This window comes from Bactrocera latifrons, unplaced genomic scaffold (genome assembly GCF_001853355.1).
Source record: "Bactrocera latifrons isolate USDA-ARS-PBARC rearing strain unplaced genomic scaffold, ASM185335v1 scaffold_36, whole genome shotgun sequence".
NCBI lineage: Eukaryota > Metazoa > Arthropoda > Insecta > Diptera > Tephritidae > Bactrocera > Bactrocera latifrons.
Window position 1 is genome coordinate 634,026 of NW_017537001.1, and position 21,233 is coordinate 655,258.

Sequence of the window (21,233 nt, forward strand, 5' to 3'; positions counted from 1 at the left end):
TAAATATCTGGCTGTTTCTTTTTCGATTATTTAATTCATTTTCATCAGCTGTTGACAGTAAAATGTAGAATCAATTGTTCGACTGTGCTGAAGCAGCTCTTAATGTATACTTCCTTTCCAAACTCACCAAGCACTCAGCATAACCTTTCGAGGCATCAATGCTGACTTTGCGACCATTTGCTTTATAACGCTTAGACCATGATCTTTTTCACATATTACTGTCGTATATGATCCCCTTTTCGTCTCCTGTTATTATGAGCTTCAGCAATGGTTCGATTTCATTTCGTCTAAGCAAATATTCGCAGATGTTATTTTAGTCCATTAAATTTTTCGCAGACAATTCATGTGGTACCCAAACATCGAGCTTCTTTTTGTAGAAAGAGTCTTGTAGTAGAGTCTTTTTCGACTACCCAATGACCGRCTTTATCTAGAACACGGCTTAGTTATCTTGGAGCTTCATAGTTCAAAGTATTGGACGATATCATCATCATACCATATAATTTTTTTTTTTGGTTATAATTTGTTGAAAGAAAACTCCCAAATATGATACACATGGTATATATAGGTTTATGGGAATATCAGTGTATTTACCTATTTAAGCGTGTCTTTGATTCTTCAAGCTTTAAAGAATAGAGAGTTGAAAAAACAGCTGACGTAAATMTAAGAGAGTGTTAAAGTATAATATCTGAAAATATTGAGTGGCAATACCAGTTGTTTGAGAAGTCTTCATACTCACTTGATTAGAGTTTCGTTTGATAAAAATTATATAGAATTCTAAGGCAAAGTTCTCTCGCGATCACAATATCATTTGGTAAGTAGAAATTGCATTCTRATGCAAAGGTTTTCACAAGATCGAACTATGATTTCTGTAAGTTAATAAATGGCAAATCAGAGAATTTATGTCAAAAAARTTTTCTTATATTTTTTGATTATTTTAGAATAATTTATGTCTATACCCTAAAATATACTACTTGAATTGACTCATTTCATCAAGCTCACTTCATATAAAATATTTACATATGTTGAACACAAGTTAAGTTACCTTTTTATAATACGAAATCTCATCTCGAAATTTACTAACCTTGAAAAAAAAATTCTAAGCCTGCTAAAACGACTAGATATTTGCTTAAAATGCGYTGAAGTCAAAAAGTCAGTGCTTTTCATAATTATTTACCTTAATGGCAACACTATAAAAGAGCAATAAAGTTAGGTCTCTCACCACGCTCACTGCATGACGCAACTCAAAACAAAAAGTAGGCAAAGCCAACCAATTATGAATTTATTTTTTTTTTTTTTTAGTTTCACAAAAAGTACCGGTTCGTGTCGTGAAACGCTCAGTTGCAGAGTGAGCAAGAAAGTGTTCAGGTGTGTTGTTCAGCACTAATAGTAAGCGAAATAGTGAAGTTGAATTATAAACTACAAGGCTGTTAAGTCTTTTTGTATTTGTATACCTCGAACGTACACCTCGCTGTGCTGAAATTCCGCATAATTAGACATACAAAATCGTTGTTATATTATGAAAAGTTATTGGAAGTGAAGTGAAGTTCTGAAAATAGATACTTATAGCTAATACTCTGGCCGGCACTTTGGAGTGGTCAAGTGAATTATTTGGAGTGGAATTAGCAAGCTATCTTTTTTTTTCTTATATTATATGTATATAAGTATATATATTTTGTTCATTTATAAATTCTGACAAAAAATTTTGTTTCTTTCATCAACACTCGACGTTAAATATTTGTCTAGATAACTACATACTTGGTTAAGATGTCGTCAAAACCAGTTCTCTATTATACGCTACGCAGCCCYCCATGCCGCGCCGTGCTGTTGACAGCTGCCGCTATTGGACTGGAATTAGAATTGCGGTAAGTGTCGTGATGCTTATCATTCGGAAWGTCAAACGTGTGCAAGTAGTATACATACGTAAGGTAATCAAATGATCGCCGCCTTTAGTCAAATTGAGTACAAAATTACCAAGCTAAAATAAAAATTTACAGTYGTTTCATATTAAGATCAACTTCTTAATTTATATAAAAGTATATGTATATGTATGCTTTGGTTACAGTAAACTTTGATTTTCATGATTGGCGCCACACACATACATACCTATATGACAAACGAAGCACTAATCACTAACTCCAACTATCTATCTCATACTTAAATACTAATTTATACAATAATTTTTTCTGCTCTCCCACACAAACCTTCTCCACYTGCAGTCTCACGAACCTCAAAGAGCGCGATCACCTAACACCTGAATTCCTCAAGCTCAATCCTCAGCACACCATACCGGTACTGGATGATAACGGCACTGTAGTAACAGACTCGCATGTTATTAACGCTTATCTGGTGGATAAATACTCATCAGATGAGACACTCTATCCCAAAGATCAGCAGAAGCGTAGGGAAGTAGATGCGCGTCTCTACTTCGATGCSGGTCATTTATTCCCACGCGTGCGTCTTATGGTCGAACCGATTATCTACTTTGGTGCGGACAAMATTCAGGAAGAGAAAATCCGCTACATGAAATTAGCTTACGATGGCTTGGAGAAGTGTCTTGCCAATGCGCCGTATTTGTGCGGKCAGCATTTGACTATCGCTGATCTGTGTGCTGTCGCTTCGGTGTCCAGCGCCGTGCACTTTGCGCCYATCGATGAAGAAGAATTCCCACAGTTGGCTGCTTGGTTGAAGCGCCTGTGGCTCTTGCCCTACTACAAGAAGAGCAATCAAGAGGGCGCCGAYTTGTTGGGCAGCTTTGTTAAAGAGCAAATGGTGGCGAATAAAAAGGCTAAAGAAGCAGAGAAGTGAAAGAGCGGTAGGTTTCATAAACATTGATATTAAAATTTAATAATTAAATGAAGCAAGAGAAATATTTAATTGGAAACTAAGAGAAATTTCGAAGAGAATGCATTTTGTAATTGTTAAAGGGAATCTTAATAAATCGTTTAATTGTTTGCAAAAGAGATTGAAAGTTGGTTTATTTTTTATTTTTRTATACATATTATTTTCAAGATTTCGAAACACGAAAACGAAATACGAGTATATTAAATGCTAAATACAAGAAATCTCTTTGTATACATAGATAAAACTTTACAAGTCATTAACCTGCAAATCCCCAATAAAACTCGAGAACTCATCAACTTCGATAACACCTACGCGCACCTACGCTAACGGGTGATCTAGTAGGGACGTCGCTTTGCTGTATAGGCTTTTGAAAAGTTCCAAGAASATCGGACGCTTTCGAGCCAWATTCTGTTCAGCGCCCAYGTCGRACCCAATGGGTAAGTAAACAAGCAAAATTGGCGCGTTTGAGACGAAGAGCAGACTGAAGATATGCCAATTCATTCAGAAWAAASAAGGGTTTGGTATGGTTTKTATACCGGTGRAATCAGCTGTTCAGATTTCCTCAAAAATGGTACCAATGTGAACCGTTATCGCACCACGATACCGTCTATTTAAAACCTGAAAGAGAGAACACTTCGTTGAGCAGATAATTTCACGTTTCGGGCCGGTCACTTGGCCACCRAGATCGTGTGATATCACACAGTTAGACTTTTCTTGTAGGGATATGTAAAGTCTAAAGTCGATGCGAGCAATCCCGCTTCGATTCAGGCCAAACAACATCACACCAGTCGAAATGATCGAATCTATCATCGAAAATTGAAATTAACGGATGAACCATCTGAGGCGTAGCCTCGTTCAATAGGGCTAAGTGAGGGTGAAGTCGTAGATGTAGCCAATTGATTTCTGCTTACAAGCAGCTACATTGGCATTTGTACCTCCGATTAAGGGTACATATRATGTCCTGCTCTGCAAACAGTTTCAGTCGGATATTTTCGCATAAATCGTACCTGTAGATTGTTGCTTGAAACAGAGTCGGCTTCTGGGAGCTTCAAGTGGTATTTTCTTGATTACGTCGACTGCATCGAACAATATGCCAACCAGAGYAGGGGTACAGTAAATTTAGACACACAATAAAKGCCGTACTTGGAGTCAAACCACGACCTAAAACAGACGWAGAGCTCGAGTTGATCCGTGAATCTATAGTGGCCCTTGCGCAACTTCTACTGGRTACTGKAGCAGGTTAAACACTTGGTTATTCAGAATCGAACCTGACATATCAAATATATGGTCCGAGCTCGTCAAAATAGCATGTTTGTTGAGCATACCGTTAGCCAATTTCGACGATAACCAACATGAACCTTATCACATAGACTAAATCGCTAAATCAACTCAGCCCGGTACGCTAATAATTTCTAGATAGATACACGTTAAAGGGTCTCCGACCATGCCTGCTGGTTGTTACAAACTTCGTAACAAACTTAATACACCATGTTCAGAGTATAAAAATTAGTTCAAAGCTGTGTGAAAATTGCAAGAAATAAAGGAAAGAGAAACAAAACGGMTAAATAGACAGATAACGCGCATTCGCATCATTAATCATGTGAAAAGTTTAGACTTTATTTTAACTGGAAACTTTTTATGTTCAATCACGTAAAGTTAGATGAGTGCTTCCCACCGCCACACGGCACGCAAATGCTGATTTGCTAAATAAATATTATACATACGAGAATATGCGTAACGCCAAGTMAAGAGGAAGCTGCCTCCGGACTCACTCGGTCATTGCTGCATGTTGAAATTGCACATCAKCACATTGCCAAAGTTTTGTTTTGGAAAAGTTTCACCTTTGACTTTACCGGCACACACACGCACTGAGTAATGAACTTCCCCGCACGTTAGTAATGACAATGATTACCTTGATGAACTGCAAAGGAAATTCGACTGAGCAAATTGGACATGTGGAGCGAATAGGCGAAGAAGATTGCTTTAAAGCTAAAACAATGCTCGTTTTCGAACAAAAGCGAAAGGGCACACACTGCTAAATGAAGGTGAAGCAATGAAAAAGGCGATGAAGGCGAAGGTGAAGCAATGAAAATGGCGMTGAATACAAAGCGAAAAAGCTGCAGTTTATTTGATGTGTTTCCTCAGCGTTTGAGTGGCAGTTGCCTGGTTCGTGGAATGCTAAATCGCCTTGAGGTCTTTGAGGTTATGCTGCCACCGTAGCTGCTAGAAAGAACAGTGTACCAATAGTAAACCAATTGACTTCTGCATATCTTCGCATGTGTAGTTTTTATGTATGTTCACCCGCATAAAAAGTTGAGCGCACTTTGCACTCGAACTCATATGTACTAGTGTTTTGGTGTGACTGTAGCTTATATGTTTGCGTTAAGTRTTCTACACCTGACCGGTTAGTTTTTGCCAAATGTCTTGCCGCTATCAAAAGTGGAAAAGTTTCATCGTTTCGTGAGCAAATCATTAGAAGAGTCTGCTGGCTAACGGCAGCGCGCTTTTGCAACTTTGACATCAAAGTTATCATAGAAATTGCCTCGTACAGTGAAGCTGGAGTATAAATTGCGTTCCCAATAGTTTTTTGTAAAAATTAATTCACCTTCCCAAGCACCGTTGCCAATGCGMAAAGCACCATTATTCTTTCGTAGAAYCTTTCTCTCAAAAACTCATAACGTCGAATCATCAGATAATTTCATTGTCAATGCTTCCGCATCACATATCAGGAGGGGAATGAAGAGGGACTTATAGAGTTTGCTCTTTGTTCGTCGAGAGTGGACTTTACTTACTCGATCCTGACGAAGATTTAGGTTTTACTCAACGTCAGCTTACACAGCCGTATTAATTTTTTGGGGACACAAGTCAAATTTGAAATGATTGAAAAATAAAGTAGGTCAAACTTTTCAATAYCACTTGCAGCACAATTTTGAATCTGTTCATATTTTTCCGGTTAAAATTGCTAGTATGAAAGAAAGACCCCGAACCAATATTAGTTTTCCAACAGCTAAAAAAAAAATCACTTTTGCTTCACTGTGCGGTGCGTAAAAGTTTTCGCCAAGAAGTTAAAGTCCAACGAACCATGACTCTAAGCGAGCTGACTTTGTTACGCAGAAAAGTTTTAGACTCTCCGCTTGCTCGGAGTATAGTGAAGAACCAGTGAATGGCACTTGCTTGTAATTAGACACGTATGTACTATATTTTAAATGTTTTTAAGGTGTGTTTAGTTGGAATCTGTTCGTTGGAAACTCTTACAAATCTATATAAAGTTAAGTGCTTATAACTAATAAYAACGTCAAATTAAAATGAGAAAATCGCTGTTATTGAAGTATTTATGGTTGTGATTACAAAATATCAAGTTTGCTACATATTTCCAGAGAGAAATTTGTTAAGAATATGATTTGGTGTGTTTAGGGAAGTATACTACTTAGTTTTAGCATTTTTATGAGTTCTTTATTTTTGTTATTCTTTTTGTGTATTTGTGGTTTGATGAACACTTAAAGACTGTGAACAAAAAGTTTGTTATATATTTATTATAGCCTTAGTGATTCGGACCAACATACTATTTTAATTTTTTCAAAAGAGGCTTTGGGAGCATATAAGCATGCTTAAACTTATTTCGGATACATAAAGTTAAAAGCCTCGATTTGGATTGCTTTCAGTGCCATTATCGAATTTATGTTTTTTTTTTTTTCGGAGCGCCACTTTTGCAGGAAGAGCATTTTGGCCTGTCATGACTTTTCGGCAGTTAAAAGTCTCTCTCCCCGTGTTATCTCTAAATCCAGGATGGTACGTTCTTAATGATCCTATGCGTCCTCTTTCTACCGCATCCCATTGCTTTGCTACTCTTCGAGGCTCGCCTGTCTCTCCTTTTCGCTAGTCAGCCGTTAACGTCTTTTCATAGATTTTCATTTTTGATTCATAGCTCTGAGGCTATTAAATCTGGCGGCATAAGAACAAATGTGATGATGGCYGCTTCATRTAAGACCRTTTTAAATGCACAGGCCACTCCMATGACSCATAATCTGGACACTGCYTTTGTATTATTGCCATTTGGTTTTTGACCCAGTGCTGYCCACCATATGGGAACCGCGTACATCAGTGTTGACTAGCTGACATTGTTAGACGTTATTCTAGCCGTAGGCTTTTTAACATGGRCRTTGAAATTAAGCCTCGTATCAATCATGGCACCAGGGTTCCTCAGTGATGATAACCACTGCTTCGGTCTTTTGGACCTACATCGGTATCGTAAAGTAGTAGTCTGTCAGAGAGATAGCTACCAAATATCCTCAACAAATATCCGGTATTTTCCTTGCCTTCGGACATGACATTTGGTCAGGATGCAGAATTAAAAGCATTTTTCTAGTCTATGCGCAATACTTATTGACCTTGGCCATAATGTCTGTCAATTTTCTGACTGCGTCCATGCTGGATCGACGTCTACTCAGACAAGACAGACAACTCTCTGATGAAAGGTTATATTTCAGACGTGTGCAGATCAGCCTCTCTAATATTTCAACCATCGCATCGATCATATAAAGTGATTAACATACATTAACCCGCGTCGCGTTATCAGTAGTAATGCATTTTATGAAAGTATGGTTATCAGCTATTTTGCAATGCACCTACATTGCGACCTCTACTCGACATCGGTTTTGCAAAAGAATCACGTATATTGGTAAGAGAATAAAAGAATGTTAAGATCCTCTGCTCCAAATCGACGATAATCAATTTCATTTCATTTTCGTTATGATCGTCATTAGCAGRGGTGAAGGAATGAGTACAATGTGACTTACCGACCTTTACTGATTGCTTTATGCCACACAAATCCTTAATGTTTTTTTATAGTGATGGGAAGCTACATTATTAGAACGCATGACCATTTTATTCCACAATTCTTACAAAATATCTCTGCATCTTTAGATTATCAAAAACAAGATAAGAAACAAGTTTTGATTAAAATTATAATTTCCAGCCACGTCTCGGTCACGCAAAGATTTTTCAAGCAAACTAATTTGAATTTCCGCTGAATGCAACATTTTACAACACTGATTTAAATTTCAATTCAATTGAAACTTTTCTTATTTGCTACAACGTAGCAAGCAAGTAAGCGATATTTCAGAAAAAATATAACCTTACTCTTTCGAGGCAATCACGCAGCGGTGTGCGCTGTCAGTAGGCGCCAGTGGTAAACAGTTGCAGCCGAACGGTGCAACCACCAGCCATCCATTCTAATTAAAAAGTCCATGCAACACAAAAGCTAATTTAATTTACTGTCATTTGAGCCAGTCGCTCGCAGTCGCCGCCAACCGCAAAACTATACGCCAGTTAGGTGTAGGCGCAAGTGTGCGTGTACATGTATGCGGTTAGGTGTGCACACGTTTCCACTATGTGCAGTAAGTTGTTATTTGTTTACAGCTTGTAGTTTGTTGTTATTGCCACGAACGCGCTATACATGTAGGTACGTTGCTTAATTAGAGCAAAAACATTGAATTGTGGCTCGCCAGCGTGAATTCTCACAGCATGGAAGGCGAACCGGATATGATGCTTAGAACGGAAATTGGGGGACTTGTATGGTGGTGGCGTTGCTAATCGAGTAGCTATTTCCTGTGTGTGCTGAACAACAAATACATGCATTAATATATGTGCAAATAAACATACAGTTGAATCATGCGACGAAAAAGCGACGTTTCAGTCAACTAGAATTCTATTTACCATGAAAATATTTAATAAATCCTTCGGTGCTATATATATTTAAAACAGTTCATTTGAAATTACTTTTAGTGTTACTTGAACAAATTGCAATATTTTAACAACCTTTCGTTTTATAACCATGCGACGTTAGATATTTTAACAATTTATTTCAATTCACTGTTTTAAAACAGGTGGCAACTCTCTGCAAAATGTGTTTGAATTATTTGGCGTATTTACTTATATTTAATTATTATTATAAATTTACTTCTTCTGAAAATTTCCAACAGATGGCAACTCTCTTAAAAACGTTTATGAATTATTTGTATTATTCATTGATATTGAATATTTTTATTTGACGAGCAGTTTGTTATATTTAATCACTTCTTTCTTTTGAAAATTTTAAACGGGTGGCAACTCTCTTGAAAATGTGTTTTTTATAATAAACTTTATTCAATATCCTTGGTTGGGGAGCAGTTTCATATACATACACATTTTATTGAAATCACTTATTTATTCATTTCGAATTTCGAAATTTTCGCATAGATGGCAACTCTCTTAAAAAGTGGTTATGAAATATTTTTACTATTTATTGATATTGAATATTTTTATTTGACGAACAGTTTGTCACATTTAATTATTTACATACATATTTCCACCGGGAATTGCACACTGGTGGCAACTCTCTTGACAATTTTATTTTAAATAAACTTTGTTAAATATTCTTAGTTGGCAACTCGCCATACTTAATTATTTGCTATTATTATTTATACTATAATTATTTATTAACTTCAAAATTTTAAAATATGTGGCAACTCTCTTGAACATTTTTTTATAATAAACTTTATGAAATATCATTGTTTGTCGAACATTTGGCCATATTTAATTAATATCATTTTTCATTTCGAAACTTTCAAGCAGGTGGCTACTCTCTTCAAATTTCGAAACATAAACATTACTAAACACCCTTCTTTAGCGAGATGTTTGTTATATTTAATGATTAACATTAATATACTCTTCTGAAAATGTCAAACACATCTCAACTTTCTTCGAAATAGTTTTCAATAATTCTCTTTATTAACACATCTTATTTAGCGAGCAGTTTGTCAGATTTAATTAATATTACAAATTTATATTTCGAAATTTTCAAACAGGTGGCAACTCTGGTCAACTGGTTTTGAGTAATACACTATACTAAATATCCTTTTTGACAAGCAGCTTGTCACATTTCATTAATTTTGTTAATATGCTCTTCTGAAATTTGCCAAGAGATGGTAACTCTTTTCAATTGGGTTTTGAATAATAAACCTTGTCAAATATACTTATCTGGCAAGCAATTAGACACATTTGATTAATATTATTAATAAACCTATTTTGAAAATTTGAAACTAGTAATAAGCGTATTCATATATCCATATTTTTATAACCAAATACCAACACATTAATAGACAAAAATTCCACATTTCACAGTATAAATGGCATAATTTCGGCAAATTATAATTGACATACTCGAAAGAAAGGCAAACATTAATGCATATCAATCAAATTGAATGGAAAAATCATCAAAAGCAAACTAACACACATGCGACAGCATTAATTGCATTTCCTTGTCACATATCCGACTGAAATTTATTTTCCGCCAATTTATGAAATGCCAACCGCCAAAGTAGGAAGTTGTCAATGATTCGGTGGATGACGAATATCAACGAAATTTTTATGACACATAAATGTAGGTATATGTATGTATTACACGTGTAAATATGTATGTAACTGCAGGTTTCAATTATGGGCACTTCGCTGAGCGGTGAATGGCAAATTGATGTAACGTATACGTCATGGCTGATTTTTAATTTGCAGTGGCGAAAGCAAATGTGGTTTAAGAGCTTTCATACATGCGCGCATAAGCACATAAATGGTTACATACTTCACTGCTTCGGTTTGTCGCGCTCGAATACAGACGCCGGCACTGATGTGTGTACATATACATACATATATATAAATATGTGAGTATATATGTGTGCAATCTGCACATCGGTAAGTAGGGATTTGGTTACCACATGTGTGGATAAACGCTTCAAGTTGATTGCAAAGCATTTGTGGCATGCCACATTAGGCACCTAACATACACACATGCATTTGCGCCACAAATTTAATATGCAAACTTGAATATGTAACTTGCTCCCATTTTTTCCCTTTTGGTGAGTTTAAGGGTATTAAAGGCGATTCGTTGATCTTTCATTAAAGTTTCAGTTTTAAATTCAGTTTTAAAAGAAAAATCATTTTTAATTTTTTAAACTTTTAATTAAAAAATTTCTCTTAGTACATACTTATTTATCCCCCACACAGACTTAACTATATAGGCGGACATATGAAAAAAATTCACTGGCGATGAACAAGATTTTTCTGCTTAAAATGATATGAGATTCAAAAAACATGCGGCGAGCAGCTCAAAACCGCTGCCGCTTAGTCTGCTTTAGAAAGCAAACGGTGATAAAGTGAAGTTCTGTGACCTTACTTAAATTTCTAGATAAGCGCGGAGAAAAAAGCGCGCAAACGATTGCGCCTAAAACAGGTTTCGCGAAAGGGTCACTTAAAGTTGGGCACAACCATTTTATATCATTTTGAGCTAATTAGCTAACATTTTCCAAAAGGCTTGCTCGTTGAGTGGAAATTTTTCACTTAGTGTTAGTGTGCACTTTAGMAAAGTTTGTTGGGTAACTTTATGGGTTTCGTTGGCATTTCTTAGGCCATTTATTATATATAGTTATATTTGATTGCCTATTTACTATAATCTTTTATAAACACCTAAATAAGAATGATGGCACACTCACCAACAAATATTTAATGACGCATGACCAACTCAACGCTAAATCTATTGCAGTCACTTCCGCCATTTTTTACTTTGATGAAAGTTTTATTTGTTTGGTAATTTTTACGTTCGAAGAAAGTTTAGCTTATTTTCAATATTTATGAATATCCTTTACCGGAAGAATTTAAATAACACGTTTTGTGTACTTTTGTGTCACAAGATATAACACTACTTTGAAATGTCTCTWCTCTAAAGAAAGAAGGAACTGACTGAGGTGATCTCACGCAAGATAATGAAACGTGGGAGCGTTATCCAACCTCCAAAAGATTGTGACGGATTATTTTCTACTATTAATTAAAAAAAAACAGGAAGAACGTTTATATAGAAACCAATTAGAGGGTAAAAACTAATGATAGCTCAGCAATACTCAAGCTATACAAAACATTTGTATGAAGTAGTAAGCCATCCAAGCCATGATATGCATCAATATTTGTTAGTATTGTTATACATATGCATACAAACATATATGTAAGGAATTACACTTCCTCACCTTTTGCTCTAAATAAAATTTTCATTTAACTATGTACTTAGTTCTTAATCTCATTTTATTCGAAATTCACTAATTAATACTCTATTATTCTTCACATCATAGTATGATACAAATGAAAAGCTGTCTATAAACTCACACACACATGCATTTTAAATTTTTTTTCCACTTTTCATTATACATATGTGCATCGATATAAAACATCCGAGGACGTTCTATGCACTTCAAAGAGCAACAAATAGAATTTGAACGTCTTAATTCGATTTTCTAATTTCAAATTAAATGCATAAGTAGAACAGCTGACGAATTTTGTTGAAAAAAATTAGAAAGAGAGAGAGAGAGAGGAGTTGCGAAAAATTGTACGACGTGGCGCTGCCACTTTAATAAAATTTAGTTGAATTTTAGTAGTAATTTCGTTTGTTGATAAGCGAAGAGAAAAGAAGAAAGTTAATTAAGGTTTCCCAAATAAAAGAGTTTTCCATACAAAATATTATTTTTATTGGTCAGTTTGTATCGAAGCCATTACACATTGGTAGTCGAAAAAGTCCTTTCGTATTTTGTCAATAGAGGCCGTTGCAGTCGTATGTCTCCAGTGCTACCACTCACACTGTATCATACCATATAGTGTTGGCAGGGTGAAACTCTAAGCTTCATTTAACAAAAAAAAATTAAATTCGGATAAGTTTAAAAAAAAAGTTACAGCTGTTCAAAAAAGAGTGAAAACAATGAAAAAATTCACTATATTCTCAAATTTTTTTATAAAAATGGGAAGAATGCCACGAAAGCCACATATGAAACTTGTCAAGTTTACGGAGACGAAGCTGCAGCAGTTCGTGCAGCACAATAATGGTTCGTTCACTTCCGTTCTGGAAAGYTCGATGTGAAAAATGTATCTCGCTCTGGTCGACCTATCGTTAAAAAAGTCAATGAAATTATAGAAAAAATTGATCAGAACCGTCACATAAGCAGCCATGACATCGCTAAGCAACTTAACATTCCTCATCAAACAGTTTTGAACCATTTAAAAAAGGCTGACTATAAAAAGAAGCTCAATATTTGAATACCACACCGAAAGGTCTGTGAAAAATTTAATGTTAAGAATTAACATCTGCGATGCTTTGCTGAAACGAAATGAAATCGAACGATTTCTGTAGCGAATGATAACAGAAGCCGAGAAGTGGATCAAATACGACAACAATTAGCGAAAAAGATCAAGTCTTGAAGCTCCAAAAATGGTCGCAAAGCCAGGATTGACGCCTCGAAAGGTTATACTGAGTGTTTGGTGGGATTGGAAAGGTATCATCCACTCTGAGCTGCTCACGCATAGTCGAAGGATTGATTCTACGTTTTACTGTCTGAGACTGAAGCAAGCCCGAAGAAAGCCCGAAGCAATCGGCAAAACGCCCAGAACTGATTAAAAAAAGTTCTTCATCTTCCATCAGAACAACGCCAGAGCACTCACATCTTTGATGACTCGGCAAAAAGTGGGAGTGCTTGGCTGGGAAGTTTTGATGTATCCACCATGTGGCTCTGACTTTGCACCATCGGACCACCATTTGCTTCGGTCAATGCAGAACTCCCTTAATGGAGTAAAGTTGGCTTCAAAAGAAGCCTGTGAAAATTGGTTGTCGCCGTTTTTTGCCGAGAAACCAGAAAATTTTTGCACTGATGGAATAATTTCTCTAGCGGAAAAATGGCAAAAAGTGGTCGACCAATATTATGCATACAACAGTGCTCAATAAATTGCACTAATTTTTAAAGTGGCAACGCTTACCACATACCAAATCAAGAAGACCGCTTCTCACGTAACGGTAAAACACGCAATTCGCAGCCGCCGCTGTGCAAAAATTTCGCTTTTGATGTTGAGCACACGCTGCAGATTTTTGCACAGCAACTCAAAATCAGCTCCAAAACAACAACAAGATCAACTAAATGCCTTTGACAGCGCAATTAGGCAATGACGATGGGCGTTTAAGTGCGTGCGCTGAGAGCAATAAGCGCTTAAATGCGAATACAGCTGTAAATGAAAGCGCACACTCTCACACACACTCAAATACTCGCTTAGTTTCACTTATTTGCATGCTCACTGCTGGCAAAGTGCGACCAACATATGTATGTAATTCTCTACACTTTCGCGCTCTAGTGCCAATCGAGGCACAGACTGGCATGCATACGTAGATACTATACATACATACGCTGATTTTATATATACATACTTATACAAGTACAAATAGACATATGAACGCACAAGCGCGCGACTCGTCGCTTGAGCTGCAGCATCACTTTTGATCTTTTACATTTCCCTCGAACCATTTATTATCTGTGGAATTCTTTTGTTTGCGGTCATTTTTTAGAATGTGTGGGCGAAGCACTGCAAATATACGTGAGTGAGCGCTACATATATACATATGTGATTGCGCTAGAGTGGATTTTGATTACAAACGTGTTCATGCACTGATGAGCTCTCTAGAGACTGAGAGTGAATGCTCGGCCGTACACGCAAGTGCATTCGAAGCAATCAATATGTAATGCACACTATTGCAATTGTAATGTGGCAAGGATGCATATAATGCATCTGTGGCAAGGATTTGCATGATTTTCTGCTTCAGAATTGCCAAGTGCCAATATGCGAAATGAGTTGATGTGATTGGGATGAGTGTGGTCTGTACCCACACATTGTTTCTTTTTGTTGATTATACGGATTATATGGAGTCAAAGATAATAGATAACAGAGTAAAGTGATCGGTGAGGACACACGACTTTTGAATGATGGCCTAGTCATATTCGAGCAAACCAAATATTTGTATTGTTGAGGAAAAAAAAAGAACTGAGTAATATGGAAACCCTAAGATCTCAACTTCAAATGCTAAGTAAGACAGACTGCATGAGAAAAGGTAAGAACCTTGAAAAACCACCCTTCAGTCGAATAAGACTGAATAATGTCTACTGCTTCCAATTTTCCCAACAGAATAAAAGTGAAAAGCTCAATATTTGTTTTAAAGCTGGATTGTGTCATTATAATGGGCATGAATTTAAGAGTACAAAAATCGACTTTGTCAGAAAACAACTTTCTTAAACATCTCATGTATGTTAATGCTACTATATGCATAGTTTTTTCTAAGACAGAATGATCATGACGGCGTAGTGTAGGACAAGCACTCAGTGAACTTCAGGAACGCATCTGCCATGTGATTGTCTATGTTGACGATGTAACACACATGTTCAGTGTAAATTCTCTGCAGCCAGAAAATACGGTGCACTATTCAGGGCTCAACGAACATAGGAAGCTTTCATGAACTCCTAATAACGAGAAGAGATCTAGGAAGGCATTAATTGTCATGCACCAGAAGAGTCGTGGTCAAAATGTGCGATTTCTCTCCATTTATTTGGCTCACGACACTATACTCAATATTCTACGGGATCATTGTGTGTTGGAGGCTGCTAGAAAATACTAGTACACACTATATAGTACCCATAGATATATCCAGAAGGTATATATTGTCACACCAAGCTCTGGCAGTATTGACTCTGCTCACAAACCACCTGTGAAGGATATGTGAGCAAATAGAAGCCGTTTTAGGAAAGCAGCAGTGAGTGTCTTGATCCTGATCGCGAATAAATTCACTTCATGTAGTTCCGCATTAGTAGATTGAAAAGGTGCCGAAGTCTTTTTGTGTGGTCTATTGGATAACTGAACTTTGCAGAAATTTGGACAACGCTGAACTACAACTACTTCTCGCACTGTCGCAATATCATTTCGACGCAAGACGCATTACTAGAGATCTAGTGAACTTTTCGCCTTCAGTAAGGCAAACTTTTGCCAATTAGCTCCTATGAAATGCTAATTAGAATACCGATGCACTGTTTGAAAGAAGCCCCGGAAGAAATATCTCAACTTTACCTTCCTGACATTGACATAGTTCAAGGAGTTAAGAGACAGCGGCTACGCTGGCTAGNAGAAGCCCCGGAAGAAATATCTCAACTTTACCTTCCTGACATTGACATAGTTCAAGGAGTTAAGAGACAGCGGCTACGCTGGCTAGAGCATGTAGTCTAAATGGTTGAAAAACTCCAGAAGGATCTGGGTGCACATGGAATCCCCCCCACAAAAAGAAAAAACAACTGTCGCGCTGTTGCAAACTCGTCTACAAAACTAAAAAACTAGAAATAGCTCTCCCACCTAAAAGGGTATACATTAGTTTGTCTTACGTATTTTATTAAGTAACGAAACCAACCTTTAGAGTCGACTAAGAAACCATTCTATAGAAGAAACAACATTTTTCGTGAATCACTCTCACAAATCAGCTATAATTTGCAAAGTTTTTCTCTCTCGCCAGCCGCAGTATATCAGTCTATTCGTTGGATAATAATTTCCGTGTTCATTGGATCGTTAAACGCAAATTACGATGCGAATTATTGAACGAATTAATTCGTATTCAAATTCAAATTGGCTCGCAGTTATGCTGGTACCAACATACTGGCGACTTTGGGGGCCTGCGAACGAGTATGGAAGTAGAAGGTGAAGAAGTGCATGCTCATATAATTTATGTATGTATATATATGTATATGTGTTTGTAAGTATTATCAGCTAACTGCAGCAACGGCTGATGACAGCACGTAGTCAACTTAACATCATACTGAGCATTAGCATGGACATTTTCGAAATCGCTGTCAAGCATTGTCCGCACCTCTCATTGTTGCGCGCCTTTATTTCTGCCAGTCACTTCATATTCGCTGTCCTCTGCATTCACGCTATTCATGCACCTTTTCAATAGACGGCACTTGAGGTCTAAATCAACGCTAACTCAAGTCAGCTTGGTGCTTCAACATGCACAACTTGGCGCTGTTGCCAGCAATAGGTTGAGTGGCAGCGGAAGCGAGGTGCTCCGGCAAGTGAGTGGGTGAGTGATTGTGGAGATATATATATATACATACTTCGAGGAACTGTGCACACTACACTAAGTTTACTTGAGTTAAGGCGACCTTGCCACACTGTGTTTTTGGTGGGCTAGTGGCAGGCGAAGAAGTTCCAATTTCTTACAAAAGCGTTGAGTAAACTTTTCTTAAATGACCTTTAGAGTAGCGCATAAAAGCCGAAGATTTGCAATTATTCACAATTAAAGTGAAAGTAAGCAATCGAGAGCGCGCGCCAAAGTTTTTAAAAGCTTTCTCATAACGCCATAAATGTACAAGGAAACTTCATTTGAATTTACCGCTATAGTAGGGACAACTTTCCGAAATCATTAACACTTTACAGTCGATATTGCAAGCAATTAAATTTTTAATTGCTTCAGACTGTCGAGAGCCACACTCACGCTAACTAACACACAGCGCCATTGTAACCAGCAACGAATGTCCCTTTCGAAAATTTGCGCCACCTCCTTCCGATCGCCAACAGTGTAAGCCGAGCGTGTGACAGAAGAAGTTGCTGGGGAAAAACAGTGAAATGCTTTTAAGCGGTAAGTGCCAGCGCATAAATTGAATGTGAACGCCAGGAATTAACACTGTTCTCCATCGACGGCGTGTGTGCGGGTGAAAGGCAAAAGAAACCTAAAACCGAAACGAACGCTCGATTGTCGTAATTATTATGCAACAATATATTCCAATCTTATTGTGGCGACAAAAAGTTGAAAGCCCTACCAATCACGTACTCGACGGTGGAAATGCAATGAGCGCTGTTTTTATTTACAAATAAATTGCATTTCTCTACATAAAAGCGAATATCAATTTCGTGTCGCTCAATTTGAACCACAGCGACATACCAGTCCGTTCGCGTTAATTGATTGCGAAGCCAATTGGAATGTGAACATTTATTGCACAGTGATTCTGTGGAATCAACAGATATTCAGTGAAATAACTCGGCATACAAAAACGTGTTATCAAAAATATACTGGAAGCCATACTCTTTCGAACGGATCCGAAATTAAGTACGTAACAGCTGATAGGCAAACAAAAACAATAAATAATAATAATCCTAGGCAGTTACGATCAAAAATGTCAGTGGCGGTATTTTCTCTAGGTACATAGATGTTGGGTAGATATGGGTAGGTGAAGCGACTGGAGATGAGGATAATGAGCTTCTTTACGGATAGGTCTAAGCTTGGAAGAGGGTTGAAAAAGGTTTCATTGTCAGCAGCTACCTGTCAATATTAGTTTCAGGCTTTCTGCTGTACAAATTTTCAACTCTAAGTTTAACGTGGAAGTCCTCAAAGAACTCAAACGAAGGATCAATCGGGTCCAACACGCCATGGCGGTTCACACCGCCTTTCTTGTCAAGACCACTAGCTACCTACGCAAAACCGCCATCCCAACGCTTCCTCAGCCGCCATAAAGCACAAATGGGCCCCTTTTTTTTTTTTTTTTTTGTGGTTATCTTTGGCTAAAAGAATAAAGACCCATGGAAGGCAAGCATTTTAAGACGACAGAGAGGATCCGAAAACAACGCTGTTCTTGGGTACTGAACCGTTGCAAAGTCAAATTGGTCGAAGTAGGCTACGAACTGTGATAATTTTCCATCAATCATTCTTGGTTGGCAGTAGAAATATGGTTCCGCGTTGAAGCATCTGACTCTAAGAAAACGTTTCAAATACACGTTTAAACCACCCTCACAAATGTGGACAGCCTCCTTAGACAGACACGATGGTTGTCCGGTTACAAGGAGTTTCATTGCTTTTCAAACAAGTTAGAAAAGTTGAAGCACCGCTGGGTCAAACGTATAGCGCGAAAGTTGAGCAATATGTCACTGCTTTTCCAAGAAACATTGCAATAGTTTTCGTAAATTTATATGTCTTCATGCATCGTGCATTTATCAATAGCACTTGGCTTTCCCCTTCCACTCGATGGCACTCTTCTCTTAATTAATATTCCGAAGTTTRCACGATTGCACTCATCGAATCCACTCAAGGAAATACACATACATATACATATCTGTATTAAATCCAATCGATAATCGACTTAGATGACCACAATCTCCATATTACATGCAAGCACACATACACACATATTTGCAAATATAGGTAATTATTGGTTATGAGTTTGAGCTGTGCTTACACAACTACTTAAGTGTTCTTATATGCGCGCAATATGGCTAATTAATGCTGTTGTAGTGGCATATATGATGTGCAGGTCACGTAATACCTATTTCCATACCGCAATGGAAGAATATATTTATATATGTACCTCTATGTTTATGACTAGAGATTTATAATATGTACAAAGGCTCATCTTCATACTGATGCGTTGGAGCTAAAGTTTTGGGCAAATTGTGCAAGCTTCATGGAGGAAGGAAAGTTGAAACATTCAGAGACTTTCAATACCTTTCGGTGAACTATGGTTGCAAATTCTCCGTACTTCACACGTTTATAGTCATACCTTGCAGAAACCATCTGAATTGACCTTCTCAACAAATTTTTGCTAGATTGAAGGTGTTTTATTGATAGGCGACGTGTTTTTTTATTTCATAATAAGTACTGGAGAGCATGACGTACCGCCGTTTCCAACTGTCAAAGTTGGATTACATATGACTTCACCCTGATTACCTAACCTAACCTAAACTGGACAGTTGGTGCTGGTCCATAGTGATCCCTAACTACAATGTATTGATTGATAGGACTCTCAACCATCAACACAACCCTCTAAGATTCCCACAAATTTGTTAAAACTGATATGAATTCCATATACAGCGCTGACAATTAACAATCAACAAGATATTCGCCTTCCGCAAGCAACCATCCATCTCAGCAAAATAGCCATAAAGATCCCGCAGTCGCATAGGTGTGGCTTATTGAAAATCAACTAAGTTTAAGACAAAAGGAACAGCACTAGAACACAACAAGACGACGGAGACCGAACACATTTCTAATCCGGTATAATCGAATCAAAGGTACCCTCCCTTCCGGCCTCCTCGGCTTTTCGTCAGGCACTCCGACGAGTCTGATAATAAAGTATCTTCATACTATCGACAGACAGACAGACACTCCTTAACCATCTTTAAAAAACACTCAAATTAATTAAGATGAGAATCTTTTCCAAATATTTATGAAAAGGTACGAGTAATACCATTGAAAGCTGTAAGCTAATCTTCATTCAATTTAAACATTATCTTTTTACCATCACTTCACATTTAATTTAAATTCTTACAAGTTTCTTCCTCAAGAGTAATCAGCAGCTTAAGGTAAACATGTACACCTAATTAAATGTTGTCGAACGCTGCAAGCCCACAGTCTATTTATTATCCCGATCACATGATTGCGCCATCAATAGAGCTTAAGACTTGTAATAACTCAAAGGGTGAACTAAATGGTTGGATTAATACCAAACAGCTTACTATAAAGCTGCAGAAACAAGAGCACAAGCAGAAACTAAAACAACAATAACAAACACAGCAGTGCCAATGCAATGAACAACAAGCGGCAGCTGTTAAAATATAGTATAAAGCCAAAGGAGAGCAGTACAGCACAATGCTGATAAAATAAACAAGCAACACATTTGTTTGCAATAACCAAAACACATAAAACAACTACTTTTTGTATATATGCAGCAGGGTGGATTCTTGTTCGCAGTTACTTTTTGTAGTTTCAGTTTTTGATTATAAAATTATTCTTTATTTCTAATGTAAAAAGTCACGAAATAACATTATTTTACCAAGTATACTACTGAGAACAAAATAATGTAAGACCTTTTTCATAATTTTAAAACTCTAAAACTTATACTTCAAATGCTATGGCGTCCCCCTCAAAGTAACTACTTAATGTCTTCAATTGACTCAAAACGCTTTTCCTGGAGCGGTCGTTTGAGTTTGCTGAATAGCCAGAAGTCACACGGAGCTAAGTCCCGGGAATACGGTGATTGCTCACGAAGAATCAATTCGGTATGYGACGGTGATTTATCGTGGTGCAAAAGCAAAGAGTTTTCAACTTATAATTACGATAACCTTCACCAAAACAACGCATAACACTCAATAATACGGTGTCTTGTAAACAATTTGGCCGATCGGAAAACTGTGAACATAAACTTGATTTTTGATCTACTTTGACGTTGTTTTCGACTCAACTTTGCCACGATATTCGGCCAACAGACGTTAACGCAGCGCTGTTTTTCGAAAAAACTTAGTGATTCTGGAACCAATCGTGATCTCACTTTTCTTAGGCCGAAATAATCTTTCAAAATAGTTTTCATTGATCCTTTCGAAATTACAATAATGTCAGTAAGATCTGTGACTGTAAATCTTTAATCCCAAGCACAAATTCCTTGATTTTATTGACGTGTTGATAATAAGTTGATGTCGTTAAAGGTCCTGGACGTAGTTCATCATCAACGCGTTCTCTACCTTCTTTGTATAATTTG

At 37.2% G+C, this 21,233-nt stretch overlaps 1 protein-coding gene across 3 annotated transcripts; it reads left to right on the forward strand.

Annotated features, from left to right (window-relative positions):
* Window positions 1–1,311: 1,311 nt before the first annotated feature.
* LOC108971777 (glutathione S-transferase 1) lies at window positions 1,312–2,960 on the forward strand. 3 transcript variants are annotated; one of them, XM_018938051.1, is made up of 3 exons: window positions 1,312–1,365; window positions 1,744–1,862; window positions 2,217–2,960. In XM_018938051.1, the coding sequence occupies exons 2-3, from the start codon at window positions 1,765–1,767 to the stop codon at window positions 2,803–2,805; spliced, it is 687 nt and encodes a 228-aa protein (XP_018793596.1). In that variant the 5' UTR covers window positions 1,312–1,365; window positions 1,744–1,764; the 3' UTR covers window positions 2,806–2,960. The 3 variants fall into 3 exon arrangements, with proteins under 3 accessions (XP_018793596.1, XP_018793595.1, XP_018793597.1); XM_018938050.1 differs by having other exon boundaries at window positions 1,350–1,386; XM_018938052.1 differs by lacking the exon at window positions 1,312–1,365 and adding an exon at window positions 1,396–1,653.
* Window positions 2,961–21,233: the final 18,273 nt, after the last annotated feature.